Source organism: Colletotrichum siamense (genome assembly GCF_013390195.1).
Source record: "Colletotrichum siamense strain Cg363 chromosome Unknown KSG_Cg363_contig08, whole genome shotgun sequence".
NCBI classification, from domain to species: Eukaryota; Fungi; Ascomycota; class Sordariomycetes; order Glomerellales; family Glomerellaceae; genus Colletotrichum; species Colletotrichum siamense.
Window position 1 is genome coordinate 4,475,143 of NW_023501021.1, and position 17,675 is coordinate 4,492,817.

The following is a 17,675-nucleotide window of genomic DNA, read 5'->3' on the forward strand; positions in this document are numbered from 1 at the left end:
CTCTGAGTCAGTCTAGCGTGAACCGGCCTCAGGCTCATCTAGTCCATTTCACATTTGCGGCGTATCCGAAACCTTAACAATCAATGCCCCGTATCTAGAAGCACGGTGCCCCCCCCCAATTAAAACCCGGTTTGCGGGGAGTAGCTTAGAGAGGTCGAGCGCGTGAGCATTTTACTTGACCTGGAACTATGTTCAACTAGAAGAAAAGAGCTGACGGAGCCAGTCCATCTTCTGAAGTCTTAGTCTAATGGAATCTTCATGTTATGATCTCAGAATCCGACAAGCGGTTCGAATACCCTCAAGAGCGACCCACAACATGCATCTCGAGCATCGGAAACCGAATTGAGCACCGAGAGTGGCACCTCGGGTCGAAATTGCGGAATCAACGTTATTCTAATACAAAATACTGCGCGTTTTGCGCATCTAGAATGAGTAACAAGAGGCGATGAGACACGAACAAGCCAGAACCATACCTTGCAACTATGCGGCCGCAAAAAGACCCGTCGCGATCCATCGGCCTGAGAATCATTCATTAGACAGACTATGCTGCGTCGTGCAGCCTGCTGTGACAGGAGAAAGAGTCTGCATCAATGCCACGAAAATTAGTCGAATAGAACCGCACTTTTAGCAGACTTGATTGTGTGTTTTCTTCTTCATCTGGATTTATGATTTGCTTTTTCACGTCGTTTTCTTCCAGGAGTTCGGCTATGGCCTCAGCTAAGCCACGCTTGTCATGGGGTCTCCCGCCATTAGAGCTGCCTTAGACTTGACTTGACCGATGCTCTAGACCCTTCTTTGATCACGGTAGCGGGTAGCCATCTAGATATCTGGCAAGTTGTACTATGCGCATGGGCAAATGAAGAACATTGGCAATGTGGCCGGCGAGAAAGTGGGCAAATCTGCCTCCATGTCGATGTCCAGGATGGAGTCCCAGATGAAAATCCGGTACATTTCCTCGGAGGAATCGAAGCCTTACCGTCCAGCCTGCTCGGACATCAGATGTTCAAAAGTTCACGGTTGAAGCCTGATGAAGGCTACTGGGTTGGACGGAGCCAGACGTCAGACCAAAAGGCTGCGGCTATGGACACGCCATTTCAGACAGATGTTCAGCGACAATAGCTCATGCATTTGATGGTGCCTTGTGAGTGCCGATAAAATTTTGGTTATGGGGAATAATGCAGCACTTTACGTTCTCCGTTTTCACTGGTGAGATCTCTTTTTCGTCTTGCGGCGATATTTCGTGCACAGCAACCTAGGCGTCTGGGGTGATAATTCGGCCGATCCTAAGGGGATCACTCTGCATAAGGGTGTTGTCACGCGATAGTCCTCACGCGGGTGGCAGCACATCTGGCCAAAAGGTGACCAGGAGATGAGGCTATTAATGGACATGAAATATTGAACCTGCTTCAGAGGCCTTAACATATGTATTTATGATATTCGATTCAGTTTCGCCATTCATGGAAAAGTGTCGGATCCGTAGATCAAAACCCCTGATTAAGAAGATGAGCAGCCAATCGCAAAAACAAATCTCGCTGCGGATTCAAATGTTCCCCGCCGGGCAGTTTGATCTTCAAGGAGGTTCGAAAGATGCGCAGCGAATTGGAATAAGCGAGGTTGCTGAAGGTGGGATTTGGCGTTACCCATGCATGGCCCCCCAGTAAAGACGCTGGTCATAGGGAACAGGGGGTTCATCCGAGAACCTCAGCGTCACCCCATTCCCATGTTTTGAAACTCCATTCGATCTTCGAAACGCCATGCCAGGCGCTGAGCCTTCTTTCGGGCTCCGCGCACCAATTTTCACATCATCTTAGCGCAGTGCTTCTGTCAATCCATCCCATATATAAAATGGCACCTGTCACGCCGCTGTCAACATTTGAACATTGTTTCAACTCATCACCAGTGAAACTGCCATCCGATAGATTGTCTTCTCAATCATCTTTTGATCAATCTCTTCCTTTTCTGACCTGGCGTCATCTTCAAATATCTTTTTAAGCTTAATTTTGAATAACGACCTGGCGTCCTCTTCTATTCTAACACTGTCTTTCGATACCCACTAAAATCAATCCAAGATGTACCCTCAGCAACTTATCGTCACTTTTTTGATGGCTACCAGCGCCACTCTTGCTACCGCGAGTCAGTAATTCACAAAATGTCAACCAGACCCCATTCCATTTCTCTAACTGGCTGGCTGTTCTAGGAAGCATCGACAGACGCCAATTGCTTGGCAACCTGGGCAGTCTCTCATGCAATGTGGCACGACTCCAGATCCTCGGCGCCCTTGGTAACACCGACGACGCCGTTTCTAAAATCACCGATGCAACAGTCAAGGATGCTGCCAACACAGGCCTTCAACAGGCGCGAGGAGGTATTTCGCAAATTGCGCAATCCCTTCTGAGCGGTAGTGCACCTCCCGCAGCTAGCCGTGACGAAGTAGCAGCTGGACTCGCTGCAGCAGGCGACGCCCTCGCCAGTGCCGATAAGTAAGCGTCAGAATCCTCGAAGCTCGAGATGACGATGGCTGATATTCTATGCAGGAGCGACCAAGCTGTCGTTGATGCGCAAGCAGGGCTCGACAAATCAGTCAAGGCTGGCCAGGATGTTGTTGCGAAATGCTAAGGAGGCAGAGGGATTGAACTCATTTGGAAGGAGAGTAGCATCGTATAGTCGTTAGAGGAGTAGTTATGATACCACATGTTCCACCCACATTGAAGATTTGTTTTCTCGAAAACGTCCAGATATATAAGTATTGTCATAAAATTTCAGCCTTCGCTTATTCTTTCGACTGCTGAACCAGTGACCGACACTCCGTAAGAGATGAGCACTATTCCTATGACGTAGATGGCTGGTTTTTGATACAATGCCGGGTTCTGTCATTGAAAAGTTCCTCCCATGCTGTGGTTTTCACAATGTGGCTGTTGACGGATTTCGCTCCTTGCTGAAGGATCACGCTAAATCTGCAACCCCCGCACCCCGTCGCATGTCTTTGCATCTGTTGCCTGGGCAAATGTCCCCTCTTTCCACCTCCATCTCCCAAGGCAGCCACTCCAAGTTGACCGAGCCGCGTAAGTTGCGAGTCACTCAGAATTATCCCAAAAGTCGCCTCGATTGCTGCCAAGCTTAGTCTCGTCCTCGAAGCCGAAACATCAACATGGAACCGGAAGCAGTCATCGAAGCGGGTCGGATCATGGTTAGTGTCATAAATTCCCTTGGTGAACCATGTAGGAAAATCGGGAGCAGAGCTCACCATCTCAATTGTAGCTGCCCGGCTTCGGTCTTTCCTTAAATCATACACCTGAAGACCATTTTCCGGATGCTGTGAATGATTGGCAACAACACTGGCCGCACACAAATCGTGAGCGATGCATGGTAGCGTTCATGCAGGACGTCACACTCGAGGAGAATTGGGATCAGAGGGTGTTCCAAGAGGCGGCCATTGCAACTTGGAAGCATGATGTAGTCAAAAAGGACTGGCGCAGAGCTGGCGGAATTCGACATGGCGACTTCACCGATGCAATGTTTGAATGCGTAAGAGTAGCCACGGTCATGATAGACATGATAATTAACTTTTTCCGCAGTGCATAGAAGAACTTCAGGCAAAAGCGAGGCTATATCAAGAGACGGGAATTGTTTCTATTCTTGACATTGAAGTGCGCCTCACTCGATCAGACAGAATCATATCGTCAGACATGCGGAGCTCTCTCCAGATGGCTGCTCGCGACATAGAACGAACCTCACTTCGCAAAATCGATTGGAGCTCAGGCAAGGAAGCCACGCTCACCCAGGACACGGAGTCGACATCGAGCGAAAAGAATGTGGTGGTCAACCTAATTGACCCAGCGATGTACCCGCTCGTTTATGGTCGCTCTCGAGTTCTTCCCGGCAAGGAGATCGATCTTCAAGCCTGCCTTGACTACATCACCCAAGGAATCACGGTTCAAATACCGGACAATGACGAAAGGCAGAAATATGTTGACGGCACCTATTATACATTGTTCTCCGGTAAATCCCAGTGGCTTCCCTGCAACGTTGCATTCCCAGACGGCATCAATGCGAAGATCACGAGCTACGTCAACAACCTGCATCCCAAGGACCACCGGAACTTCTATCCTGTCTTGGAAAACATCATCACGAAAGTAATGCCTATGTGGAATCTGGTGTACTCTACTGTCTACAAGGAAGCCATGCATTGCGAGAAGCGCATCGACTGTGATCAGGCAGGTTGGAAATATCCTATTACACCTCCCTACGACCCACTCAACATCAAAGATGACCTAATGAGCGGACTCATCGATGATGATGAGTGGCAACGAAGGACCAACGCATGGCTGCGTAACTTCAGGGTTATTGACAAACCTGAACCACGGTCCGAGGAAGAACGAGCGTACCATACACATGATAGTTCTGTTACACCTGAAGCGTTAGCGAACTATACAAGCATGCTAGGCAAGGCGGACGGCATTCAGGTCATTGTCAAGATGGCAGCAATGCACCTGACCCCAGAAAGCCCAATCTGTGATCTGCGGAATGAGTTCTGTCTGGATGGTGCGCTGAACGAACGCATCGTGGCCACTGCAGTCTACTTTTTCGATGATGAAAATGTTACAGACTCGAGAGTATCCTTCCAGACACGATTTCAAGGTTTGAACTTCGAGGAAGATTGCAGCTTTGAAACGGGGGATCTGAGACCCCTTGACGAAATCTTCGGCCTCAGGAACAAGACTCCGTCTCTGCAAAAAGTCGGATTCGCGACCATGCGAGAGGGTTTGATGCTGGTATACCCCAACGTTGTACAGCAGAAGGAGTCCGCCTTTCAGTTGAAGGATTCGACTCGGCCTGGGCATAGAAAGGTTTTGACTCTGTATTTGGTCGACCCACAAGTCCAAATCCTGTCAACAGCCAATGTGCCTCCGCAACAGGCTGATTGGTGGGCGGCAGAGTTCTCAACGAGCGAAGGACAGCTGAAGGGGCTTCCGAAGGAGGTAGTCGACATGGTGGTCGAAAAAGTTTCAGACTTTCCGATTCCAAAACAGGAAGCTAGACGCATTAGAGATGAGTTGCTGCTGGAAAGGTCGGACTTACAGAGAAAGACCCGCGAAATCCTTAGGTCCTACAAAGTTAGTCTCGACTGGAGCGATGATGATATGGACCATGACGGCAGCTCTGAAGGAGAGGATAATTGATCTTGATTGGATTTCGGCGGCATTTGTTTGGGCAGATTCCAGAGTTTATATGTATCTATTCAGACGCGGTAAAATTCTCATGTTCATGCACCGCCTCCTCTAGTCCCGGAGACCTATCACTTGACTCGAGCTTCGCCATCATCCATATCACTTGCAACTTGCTGACAGAAGCTTCAACCACTCAACTACAGCGGTTCAATGCCCTTGCGGTCTTCCCATGCTATACGATGACACACCAAAACTCACGCAACCATGATTTCCATGGAAGTAGGTTGAACCCCCTGTTATAAGCATCGCGTGAGGCAGGTTGTACGAGAACTAGACACACGTTCTCAGTATGAGAAACACCAAGATTCTTAATGGAGGTCTTAAGTTAGTCAGTATCTGTGCGGGGTAATTTGGTCAGTAGACCAGAATTATGCACGGCTGACCATCCAGCTTGAAATACTCGTAAAGTCGTCTGTCGAACGGCATAGGTAAAATATGTTTCAGAGCAAGACAAATGCTGTATAACTTATTGTGCGCGTTGATCGTTTCGTGCGATCCGGAACGAAACAATTTCTTTCATTCTCGGGACTTTGTGTGTAATATGAAGTGAACAAATGAAAGTCTGCATAATTATTGTACTGGAAGTCGCACTAGATAGCTTGAAGACTTTGTTCACGATATGCCTATGCTAGCGAGACTGCAGCCTTCTAGACATTGTTCAACTTGACAGCCACAATCTTCGCCGGCTCCGTGTAGTTTCCAAAGATTCTCTGAAGGGCACCACCAGAGGTAGTAACATACAAAACGTTCGAGTCCACAGGAGTCCGACCAAACCGGACAGACGTAGAGGCAGCGACCTCTAGACTGTCCGGCTCACCGGCAATGGTGGTCGTCTGCCCGTCAGCCAACACCCGGATTACCTGGTTCTGCTCCATGCCAGCGATGTACGCGGTGTCATCCGCAGCAAGCGCGAAATCATCCTGTGGGAAGCCAGATGTCAAAACCTCGACTGGGCCCGCAGCCATTGCGTCCGCTCCAACTGGCACGCGGAAAAATCGCTGCGTGTCCATGCTGGAATAGTACAAGTACCCGTTCTGGACGCGAAGTCCATTGACTCCGACGAAGTCCTCACCAGAGAAAATAATAGCTGCGTTCCCAGTGGTGATGTCAACCTTATACACAGTTCCTCCGTTGGTGTCGGCAACCAGAACCTCCGTCTCACTCCAAGCCGTCAGCCCATTAGCAAAACCTGCATCCGGCAGAGGAGTGATGAGGGTTACAACAGGAAGCTCCTTAGTAAGGTCGAGAGAGAACACCTTCATCGAGCCTGCAGCAAGGCTGACGGGGTTGAGACTGAAGTTCCCACCGCCAAAAGCGAAGACATCGGGCTTGTACTCAGCAATTCCGATGGTGCTGATGACTCCGGGAACGTCGACCAACTTCTTGCCTGTCTTAGCAAAGGGGTCGATAAGCCAAAGCTGGCCCAGATCCATTCGAGTCGCCACAATCTGGCCGTTGGGTCGAACGGCAAGGTTTTCAAACCAGGTGCCAGTCTGGTTGAGTTGGAAGACGACGGATGTAGACATCGCAGTCGAAGGAGACGGTGTTGAGAATGGGTGGCAGAGAGCGACCGAAAAGGTCATTGCTGCATGTAGAATTTGTGATTGAAGCTTCATCTTTGAATTCGGTAAACGAATGGTTGAAATGAGAGACTGGTGTATCGTCGCTGAATGAACGTAATGGGATGAGGACGGAAGGGAGTAGCCCCTAGATGAGTCTTTCTTTCCTTTTATATAGCTCTGTAGACTGTCACCCTTGGAGACCTTGATAAGTGATAGAAGATAGGATGAAGACATTCCGCGATTGTCAAGTTCCGGGTGACAGCCCGGAGAAGGCGATGACCTGTGTCGGTGGATTACACGAGATTGATATCCCGTCGGCTGCCCCATAAGATGAATGGTTCTACCACCTAAACTTCCCACGGGGGACACGCAGATGGGAGTTCGCCGGCCCATGGCGTCCGGGACAAGACTTCAGCAGCGGCTGAGCCTCGGCAGATTTGCTACAGCTGTCCAGACAGATAGTATTTTGGTAGTATGAAAGCGGTGCCTCTGCAAGGAAATGAGTCATTGAGAGGAATTATTTCTCCGCTTCGCACCTATACAGGACAACAAGATAACGGTCAAATCTTGGCACTTGACGTATTCCGGAATTAGTCTTAATGCCACCCGCTGATATGCAACTTGCTGACATCCCACCGGCTAGTATGAAGCCGTATCCCACCAGAGAATATAGATCCTTACTTCTTGGCTACAGCGCCACTGTATCCGAACCTGAGATTCGGATGCAGGCTGGACATTGGTGGCCGCGTTCAGCAGGCGAAGAACGAGCTCAAAGACCCAGCACAAAAGGAGTTGTTGTCGGCGCACCCTTCAGGGACTCCAATATGGCGCTGCAATTTGAAACGAACTTGAAAAGGAGCATGAAGCAAAGGGCTTCGTATCCACACGTTACCTGAATCTTTCATCTGGTGCAGTACTGGCTGCAGTTGCCACACCCCAAGATCTAAATGGGACAAGTGATTTGGGTGACAGAATTGAAGAGATACCAAGTGCAAAATTAAGACGGGAAAGGATCTTTGGAAGGCCCAATAATACACTCTCTACGACTCTGGTAATGTACATGTCGACACAACTCTTCTTGCAGCAGCTGTGATGCTGCAAGAATCATCCTGCGAGGCTGGGAAACCGAAGATGCTGGCGGCAAACTGCGAAGAAGAAAAGTTAGAAGGGAAGAAAGATTCATGGTCAGTCTGGTCCGTAATATGATCGAAGCTCTACGTCGCTTCATACCCTTTTTAGCCTTTATACGTTCTTTCAATTTTTGTCCATTGCTGTGTCAACTTGTTGTGTGATGTCTGTGCTTGTCGCTTCAAGAGATGAGACATCAGAATAATTCTGTCCACCCGCAGCGTCGTCAACTTTGTTTTTATTTGTCTTGCCTCCTTGTAGACATCTTGTGGAACCTAGAACATTTGGATTCACAATGATCTGGGCTACAGAAGTGTTTATCTGCAACTGTCTGGTTGCCTCCACTTATTGGGTGAAAACAAGCATCACTCCATACTTTAGGATTCCCCTGAGTTGCGAACTGCACTGCATGACAGCTGCCGGGGTGCGAAGAGTCCCCATAGTTCCAGCGGATATCGGCGCGCGTAGTGCAGCAGATGATGGAGCGCTTTTGAATAAAAATAGACGAACCGTTTTCACCCAAGGTGAAAGATCTGAATGGAGCTTCATAGGGAAATTAAGCTAGTAATTTATCTTGTACGCATAAGCAATAGGTGAATCGCGTATATTCTCCTTGGGGCTACAGTTTCGCCTCACCGGCCTCTTCCGGTGTCCGAGAACGCCAGGATCAACAATCGAGTCAGGACGGAAGATTTAACAAAAGGTCCATAAGAGACACTACAATACCAAAAGGTATATAAACAACCTGAACTCGCTGTCTCTTCGATTGATTTCGTCATGACACGAACTACCATCAAATTCTCAATCAACAATAACAATTGAATACTGCAATATCAACAACCAATCGCTTATTTCACACTTGACCTCCCCGGTTCGACAGCTACCGAATCAACATGCGCTTCTTCACTTTTGCTGTCCTTACCGGTTTCATCACGGCAGCATCGGCTGCTAACGAACAAGCACCTGGGTTCTGCAACATTGGCAACAAGCCTTTCTGCACGAGCAGCCCTGCTCCCAGGTGCCGTGATGCCAAAGCGGCGACTTTCAATGCGGCAGCAAACACTGCGAACGAAGCGGCTTGCAAGGGAAAGAAGAATAACGACAGTTGTACTCAGACGTTCACGTGCCCATAAATCGGTCGAGCAGGGTATATAGCAATTAATTACCTTCTTATCGTCTAGAGCTCACGGTATGGTACGGGATGGCTATTTGTACTTTAGGACGTCAATTGCCAGCGAGTTTAGGTCATATAGGTTGCCAAAGATTTCGAAATCGCATAAGACACTTTTGAGTTCTGGGAATAAATACACAGTTTGTATACCGTTTTGTGTTGTGTAAACTCCATATTGCGACAGTCTCGTTGTTCAACACCAATCCTGATCTCCTAGAACGGAAACTCTCAGTCGTTCGTCCATATTCCTACACCATTTGACACAGTCGTTAGACAAATTGGGCCCCTTTTTCGCGTGCCTGGGAACGTATTCTCAACACAAAGGACAAATATAGAGAGTCAAGGCATTCAGGGTGGATGCCAAAGGACCCTACTGCCGGAACCGGCTGATGGAAGCGGTGCACATGACCGAGAAAACTTCGTGATTGTGCTGTTGAAGTCGACGGTGGCCAGTATCGACAACGGGTACAAAACTTGAAAAACGGGATTTGGCCTGCGGAGCCGAGGAAGCTCCAGCGCATTGCACAGACACTCGTCCAAAATGAGGGAGCTTTCTACATCCTGGTCATGTACGAGCCCCAGCACGAGGGATGAACATAGAAGAAGGCCGAAATCGACTGTTTGCCGTCATCTGACCCCATCGGAGAGACTTTACGGAAGGACGTGGCGAAGCTATGAGATACAAAATATGCACGCACACATTGCAATGGCACAGCGTGTGGGAGTTTAGCTCCTGTTCTCTACCACCAACTTGGCTTTCTACTTGATTATGGGTTCACAGCATGACGAACACACTCAATAGCGCCCGGTAGCCGAAGCTGAGCCCGAACCATGCTCACGGGGCCTGGCATGCGGCATCGGCACTTCGCTCCCTAGGCGAAAATAGCTTCAATTGGCATCCGTGCGATCGCGGACCCGGGTCAGTGGATTCAACAAACCTGGCAGGGCGCAAACGCCAAATGCCAAGCTCGGCGCCGGTCTTGAGCCTCAGTTCATGGACCCGTCAAAGGAAGGACAACGGAGAATCAAAATCCACCAGTCAGAGTTCATGTTCTGGTATCGTTATGCTCCTTCAACTCGTGGCCTCCCCGCAATAGTGTGGGTTCTTGCCCACATCCCCAGCTCGCTCCACGAGCGTTCCCCACGGGCAATAACCCGGAGAAGTGACTTTGCGGTCGGAACCCCGCGATACTAGAGTGGGCGTCATCCGAGCTCTGGCTATCGGGACAAGAAGCAAAGCTAACTTTGAGATGAACTTACGTTCATGTAGATGATATCCTTTGGATGCAAGAACAGTATACACGATGTAAAATATTTCAGTAGCATCAAGAAGTGATCACTGATTGGGGAACCCCTCGAAAACTTGATATTTGGTCTCGGCGGATGATACCCGCTGCAAAGCTCTGTTAGGCTGTTGATGCCCCCTGATAGCACCAATAACTGCAGCCTACCAACTCCGTACATACCCCGCATCCCGCACACGACTCAGGAAACCGTCACCCACACCAGCTTTTGACTGGCCCATGTAGAGAGTGAGGGAGGTTGGCGCGAAGGCTTGCCTAGCAGGCTTAGTGGCCTTTGAGCGCGCCACAACGATCGCCGGCGGGAGTTGACCGAAAACCGAGCTGTCGGTATCAGTAATGTTGCTAGGGATATTCCAAGCGCTCACTGCCGACATGTCAAGTATTTGAAGAGGGATATCCCACGTTGAAACGGCAACCGCCTGTCTCGACATAGCGACTTCTCGATCTCGTCGATTCCAACATGGCCGACAACATTCCGACCGTGGCCGACGCCAAGTCCCGCCAGAGCGACGTCGAACACGTCGAGCAGGACCTTCACAAGCCTCATATCGAAGGCGAGGATATTCACCAACAGCATCCCGAGATCTACCTCGAAGCTCTTGCACGGTACCCCAACGATGAATCGATCGACCAAGCCGACGAGAAGAGACTTCTCCGGAAGCTCGACATGCGGATTCTTCCCTTGCTCGGCATTTGCTACTTCTTCTACTATGTCGATAAGACCACATTGTTTGTTGACCTGATGGATATCCTATAATTTCCTGGAAAATCGTTGCTTACTTGTCATCTTTCAGATCATATGCTGCTATTTTTGGTCTGAAGGACGGCCTCAACCTCAAGGGCGAGGAGTACTCATGGCTCTCGAGCAGCTTCTACTTCGGCTGGCTCATCTGGGCCATCCCCTCCAACCTCATCATGCAGCGCAGCCCGCCCGCATGGTACTTGTCCTTCAACATCTTCATGTGGGGCGCTCTGCTCATGGCGCAAGCTGCTGCGAAAAACTTTGCTGGTCTTCTCTCTCTTCGAGTGCTGTCTGGAGGTAGGTCCATAGCAACTGCTTCAAATTATTCGGATATTGTAGTGTGATGCTAATTATGAGAATAGCTTTCGAAGCCATCGCCGACCCCGCTTTCATGCTTATCACCAGCATGTACTACACTCGTGCTGAGCAGCCCTCGCGTATTTCGGCCTGGTATGCCTGGAATGGCATCGGCGTCGCTGGAGGTGGTCTTATTGGTGCGTTGTTGCCTCTCCTCTTCAAGTGTTGACCGCTGGCTAATGTCTATTAACACAGGCTACGGAATCGGTCACATCAAAGGTGCCCTCGAGTCGTGGCGCTACGAATTCCTTGTCGTTGGGGCTTTCTGCGCTTTCTGGGCCATAATCCTTGCCCTCTGCCTTCCGAACTCGCCTCGTACAATCTGGGGCTTCACCCATGAAGAGAAGCTGATCATGATCGCCCGCATGCGCCGCAACCAGACCGGTATCGAGCAGCGTAAGATTAACTGGGGCCAGATTAAGGAGGCATACCTCGACTACAAGACATGGCTCTTCACCCTGCTCGGATTCGTCTCGAACGTCCCCAACGGTGGCATCTCCAACTTTTCGACCCTGGTCATCAAGGGTCTTGGCTTCGGGACGCTTGAGACGGCGCTGCTTGGCATCCCGCAGGGCGCTCTGGTGGTGATCTGGATCGGGCTTGGTGCCTTGGCGAACAAGTATATGCCTGCCAACAGCCGCACACTTGTTTGCGCAATGTTCATGCTGCCGACAATTGGTGGTGCGCTGGGCTTCCTCTTGGCCCCGGCGAACGCTTACGTCGGACGCTTGATTTGCTTGTGAGTCTCGCTTTCGGTCGGGGTTACAACATTTCTCTGACATTATCTCTAGCTACCTCACTGGCTCGTACCAAGCCTCTTTTGTCATCTCCCTCTCCCTCATCACCTCAAACACCGGTGGTCAATCTAAAAAGATGATCGTTTCTGGTATGATTTGGTTCGGCGCTTGCATTGGAAACATCGCCAGCCCCTTCTTCTACAAAACCGACCAGGCTCCCTCATATCACCTAGGCATCGGCTCTTTGCTGGTAGCCAACTGCATTGAGCTTGCACTTTTCTTCGTCTTCCGGTATGCCTTCATCTGGGAGAACAAGCGCAAGGAGAAGCAGCGCGAAGAGTTACGCGCCAGCGGCAATTACGTTGCGGACGAGCTCAACGCTACCGCTTTCACGGATTTGACGGACAAGGAGAACCCCAACTTCATCTACGTCTACTGAGTATGGCTCCAACCACCTCTGATGCTGTTATGTGGCGAGTAATAGAGGCATAATATTGGAACGCGCTGTAGGCAGGCTCTAATAGGGGCAGAGTATTCTGGCTTGAGATGCTCAGCTACATTGCATTGCATAGCTACGACTTGAGTCATCTGTGATGACCTATCTTATCAGTTTTTAAAGCAGTCGCATTCTTGACGTTCCGCGATATTATCCCAGAAAGAGGCAGTGATTTACCAGCGGCCAGAGTCCCGGGCCGTTTCCGAGGACACCGGGCCAGGTCGCGGGTAACGCCCGAAATATGCGGGGTAAATCTTGGGGCACCGTTGACCGGTCGCCGCATTGCTCAAGTCCGTGTACGCGATTGTGCTGGGGCGGTTATTGTAGGGCTGAAAGCAAAGTACAAAAGAACTGGCAATCCTGACTGAAATCGACAACTTGGCTAGTCAGACTCCACAGCCACGATGCTGCCTCATCGGTTTGGTCTCGCGATACTGGCTTTGGCCGGTGTCATAAGTGGTGCACCCAGCTTGCAGACTTACCCCATACCCGATGAGGTCAAACAGTCAACTTCGTACACAATCAACGTACGCAAGCCAGATGGAGAGTGGCAACCGGTATCTACATATCTCGTGAACCTCCATGAGATCAACATCACGACCGGATCTGCGATGGTCCACCCCAGCTCTCTGGCCATGTTCGATTTTGGTAACGACGTGGAAATCTCAGTCACTTACAATTCTGGAGACATCACGATTCCTCGCATTCGGCCAGACTCCTATGGTATCATTCCGAACCGTCAGGGAAACTCCCTCAGCTTCAACCTGACCAAGCCTACGGATATCCTAATTCAAACCACCAACTCAGTCTTTGATGTTCTGCACATAATCACCAACCGCATTCCCAAAGGCCTCCCGTCCAAAGATGATCCAAGCATCATCTACTACGGCCCTGGCTATCACACGTTGAACTCGACTCTCAATATCACCTCCGGCCAAACCCTTTACCTAGCTGCAGGGGCAGTTCTGGATGCCGCTGTTTCTCTCGATAACGCCACGTCAGCATCCATCCGCGGCCACGGAATCCTCTACCGCACACCCGTGGGAGCCATATCGGCACAGCGGTCGAAGAACATTACCATCGAGTCCATCACCGTCCTCAATCCGACTCACTACACTTTCAACGCTGCTGAAGCAGAAGACGTGACCATTCGCAAACTTCGCTCCTTCAGTGCAACTCAGTGGGGCGATGGCATTGATCTATACAGTAGCAAGAACGTCCTTATCGACGGAGTCTTTATGAGAAATTCGGACGACTGTATCGCGCTGTACAATCATCGCAATGACTGGTACGGTGACAGCACCAATATCACCATCCAGAACGCAGCTTTGTGGGCAGATGTGGCACATCCTATCAACATTGGCACCCACGGTAACTCTATCAACCCCGAGACCATGTCAGACATCACAATCCGTAACATCGACATCATGGACCACCGCGAATTTCAGATGGGTTACCAGGGCGCCATCGCAATCAACCCAGGGGACAGCAACCTCGTTAAAAACATTCTGATTGAGAATGTTCGTGTTGAGAATTTCAGAATGGGCCAGGTCATCACCATGATGGTGATGTACAACCAGAAGTACAATACATCACCTGGCCGCGGCATCTCCAATGTGACTATCAGGGATCTGGTGTACACTGGAGAAAACGCAAATACGGCTATAATGACTGGTTTTAATGAGAGTCGTAGCATTGAGTTCGTAAGGTTCGAGAACCTTGTCATCAACGGATTGAGAGTCAGTGATAGCATGAAGAAGCCCGGTTGGTACATGACTGCCGACTTTGTACCAATGTATGTAAATGAGCATGTGCGGAACTTGACCTTCATCTGAGGTCCCTTATCACCATGTGACCCAATTACATTTGAAGTTGGTAATAAGATTCCCCTCACCTCATACCCGAGACTTAGTCGCTTAGTAACACCCTGTGAAAGTTCATAGCCAAACTCGAGAGGAGAACCTAAAAGAACGGCATTTCCTGCTCCGCCGACTTGTTCCAGTGCCTAGCTCTAAGAGATGAGTATGGTTATATAATGCTCCCTCGACCCCTGGGCAGCAACACTCTCTCCCTCAGTGCTAACTTGCGCTGAAATTGGTTACTCTTGTACAATAAAACGGCAGAATTCTGGCATGATGGGAGCACCCACGACTTCCCGTTCCAGCTCACCGACGCTCAGTGTCCAGCCGTTCACTCCGTCTACAAACGTGTCTCACTGCTTCGTGGCCATCTGCTTTGGTCAGCGAAAGGTCCTCATTCAGAGGCCGGACACCTGGCACGACCTTCAGCAAACCGTTTGCAGACTGCTTGACATAGAAGATTCACACATATTCCGTCTGTACATCAGATGGAAAGATACGGAGGTGGAGCTTGTGAAGAACTCCTTTGAAGTGTTGAGTGAAGGCCATGTGATTTGGGTTCGATTCCCAGAAAAAGTTCTCATTCACATATTGGACGCCCGAGGTAAGTGGCTTCTGCTATCCGATGACAATATTTCTCACTTCTGATTTGTAGGTGACAAGTTTGTGATTGACAGTTGGGAACCATTTGGTGAGCTTCTTTATCGGTATGGAAATATGCGAAATTGCAAGCCTGGTACGTTCATTCTCACGCATGACGACAAAACAATCCGGAGTTCTGATACGGTCGAGTCGTTGGGGTTGCCTTGTGGCATGATTGAGCTTAAGAGGAAAGACATAAATTACAACCTCACAATGTAAGGGGCTCATAGCTTCAATCAGCAGTCACAAACTTGCCACTAAGATATTCTGTTCGCATGCGATTCAAGTGCTGTATGTTGAGACTCTTTGCTTCATGAGAAGTCCTAATACAATTATTTCGTAGCTCTCAAAAGGAAAATAAGGAAAATGTGTTTCCAATAAAGACAGCACCAGCGACATTAACTTAGTTAGAGAGCATCTCACAACTTGTTCCAAGTGAATGGATATAATCTCCGTCATCTTCTGATGTTTCTCTCTTCTTTAGTTGTCTTATTTGAACCTCTTCAATTGGAAGGGTTTATCAATAGATGCGGATAGGGTAACTGATATTGTCACATTTTGCAATCAACATTGATCCTTTGATATGATTCTGCGAGCTATATTTCTTCAGATATCCATCCTAATACTTCTGCTTTCAAAGGTTAGTAATCGACGTCGCAAGGGATTCTTCCTGGCTGAATAAATCTTGGACATTATCCTTGAAAAGGTGCCTGGGGAACAATTCTTTTGTGCCATCGACAAGGCCCCATCATGACCAGGCAAACTCTCCATCCTTTGACAAGATGTAATAATTCATGACTCCCACGGCGAACTCGCCATGCTTCTTCATAACCCACTCCATCCTCTCCCTCGTTCGCACGTTCCCCACTTGGTTTCCAACTAACCGGCATACAATATCTCGCATCGCAGAATGCGTCTCAATGGTGTCGCTGTACAACTCATCAACGACAGCAGGAAACTCGTCTGCGACCTCCCAACTCAGTTCCGCCGATCGATAGAAGCGTTCTCGAGCCAAGAGCTTGAGGGCTGGCACGTCGTACTTGTCGGCCATGACGTATAGACGCAGGTGCAAGAACAAGTCATCTCGAGCGCCATAAAGCTCCTTCTTTACTAGGGTCACTACGTCGCCGCCCGCTCCTTCGAATTGCGATAGCTTTTTGTTGATGGTGTCGTCTGCGTCGTCCGCGAGCTCATCGGCCACGTTCTCGCCGGAGAATTCATTGTATTCCTCTTCCGGCTCGAGGCCCGATGGCTGTCTCCTTATGTAGCCCGGGTCGAACCCCGAGGAGCCGGAGAAGCTCTCATCGTCGGTGACGCTAGTCATATCGTCCCCGCTGCCATCCAGGTTCTCAGCCGAGTGGCTATGGTGTCTGGAGGTGGTGGATGTCCTTCTTGGGACCTTTCTCCCCCTACGGGGATCTTCTACGCCAATCGGTGCGTTGAGTTCACCGGCAACCTCGTCAGGCTGCAACAGCGAAATCGCAGCCGGCTTCCCGAGCGTCGGCGTGACTCCATCGTCGTAGTTTCCCGTGTAGAGGAACTGAAGCAAGCGCCGGAAGATAGAGGGCTCATCGTCTGGTAGATCGATGGTTCCTGAGGCGGCTTCCTATTCGTTTTTGTCAGCTACTATTCCTGGAAAAGTGAGTTGGATGGGTACCTTGAATGAGGCGGAGAAGGCCTTGTCGAAGAAGGACGACTGGGGGCATACAATAGCCCGATGAGCCTTGAAAGTGCTGCCGTTGCAGGTGATGGTCATGTCGGCATACTTCTCGGATAGAAAGAGCCCAGAAAGCGCGGTGAATATGCACGTTGTGCGCAGATCGTCAACGGCTTCGCAGGGCTCGCGCTCGTATTTATCCTCATCCACAGGGTCTTGCTTGGCCTTGGCGTCCTTAGTCGGTAGTGGAATTTCCGCTTGGGGCGCCGCGGATGCCATATTGAAGAGCTCAGCCCAGTCTCGCGCTCAACGTTATTGTCGATTCATAGAATGTGTGAAAGGAAAGGAATCAGCGGGCCATGCTGACAGGGATCGAATTGGGTGCAGGGGCAGGTGGAGATTCATCAAACGGGCTGGCTGCCGGGCCGTCTGCATGATTTGACGGGCCGCAACAAGCTGTCGTCGTTCAGCAGCTGAGAATAATTAGCCATCGTCGACTTCGATCGTCCATGAAAACGTACAATTGGATTCGGCTTGTTCCTGGTTATTTCTTACCAGATTCCACCGTTGATTATCTAGGCTGCTCTACTGATATGGAATTTTCAGGTTGGAATTCAAAAGTGACCAAGTGGACAATGAGAAATGGTTCTGCCTGACACCGGCTTTCAATTGGTAACTGAGGGTATCTTGACGTGAAGCTTTCTTTGGTCAGGATTATGAGTAAAATACAAGATTCTTGACGCATGTCTCCTTCATCAATTCCCCAGAGCCATTGCTGGATGCTTCCATGCG

At 49.7% G+C, this 17,675-nt stretch overlaps 6 protein-coding genes across 6 annotated transcripts; 4 read left to right on the plus strand and 2 right to left on the minus strand.

The window, feature by feature from the left end:
• Positions 1-2,069: 2,069 nt before the first annotated feature.
• CGCS363_v012712 (uncharacterized protein) lies at positions 2,070-2,616 on the plus strand (the record flags this gene model as incomplete). Its single annotated transcript, XM_036644561.1, has 3 exons — positions 2,070-2,133; positions 2,198-2,480; positions 2,535-2,616. The coding sequence occupies 3 exons, from the start codon at positions 2,070-2,072 to the stop codon at positions 2,614-2,616; spliced, it is 429 nt and encodes a 142-aa protein (XP_036490809.1).
• A 759-nt stretch (positions 2,617-3,375) lies between these two features.
• On the plus strand, positions 3,376-5,180 carry CGCS363_v012713 (uncharacterized protein; the record flags this gene model as incomplete). Its single annotated transcript, XM_036644562.1, has 2 exons — positions 3,376-3,525; positions 3,576-5,180. 2 exons carry the CDS (start codon positions 3,376-3,378, stop codon positions 5,178-5,180), a joined length of 1,755 nt encoding a protein of 584 aa, XP_036490808.1.
• Positions 5,181-5,875: 695 nt separating this feature from the next.
• CGCS363_v012714 (uncharacterized protein) lies at positions 5,876-6,754 on the minus strand (the record flags this gene model as incomplete). Its single annotated transcript, XM_036644563.1, has 1 exon — positions 5,876-6,754. One exon carries the CDS (start codon positions 6,752-6,754, stop codon positions 5,876-5,878), a length of 879 nt encoding a protein of 292 aa, XP_036490811.1.
• A 4,099-nt stretch (positions 6,755-10,853) lies between these two features.
• On the plus strand, positions 10,854-12,668 carry CGCS363_v012715 (putative transporter; the record flags this gene model as incomplete). Its single annotated transcript, XM_036644564.1, has 5 exons — positions 10,854-11,122; positions 11,188-11,432; positions 11,498-11,629; positions 11,688-12,231; positions 12,284-12,668. The coding sequence occupies 5 exons, from the start codon at positions 10,854-10,856 to the stop codon at positions 12,666-12,668; spliced, it is 1,575 nt and encodes a 524-aa protein (XP_036490810.1).
• Positions 12,669-13,129: 461 nt separating this feature from the next.
• On the plus strand, positions 13,130-14,560 carry PGLR2-0 (Polygalacturonase; the record flags this gene model as incomplete). The annotated part of the gene is made up of 1 exon (XM_036644565.1): positions 13,130-14,560. One exon carries the CDS (start codon positions 13,130-13,132, stop codon positions 14,558-14,560), a length of 1,431 nt encoding a protein of 476 aa, XP_036490545.1.
• Positions 14,561-15,974: 1,414 nt separating this feature from the next.
• spopla (Speckle-type POZ protein-like A) lies at positions 15,975-17,162 on the minus strand (the record flags this gene model as incomplete). The annotated part of the gene is made up of 2 exons (XM_036644566.1): positions 15,975-16,832; positions 16,884-17,162. The coding sequence occupies 2 exons, from the start codon at positions 17,160-17,162 to the stop codon at positions 15,975-15,977; spliced, it is 1,137 nt and encodes a 378-aa protein (XP_036490812.1).
• Between the last annotated feature and the right edge of the window lie 513 nt (positions 17,163-17,675).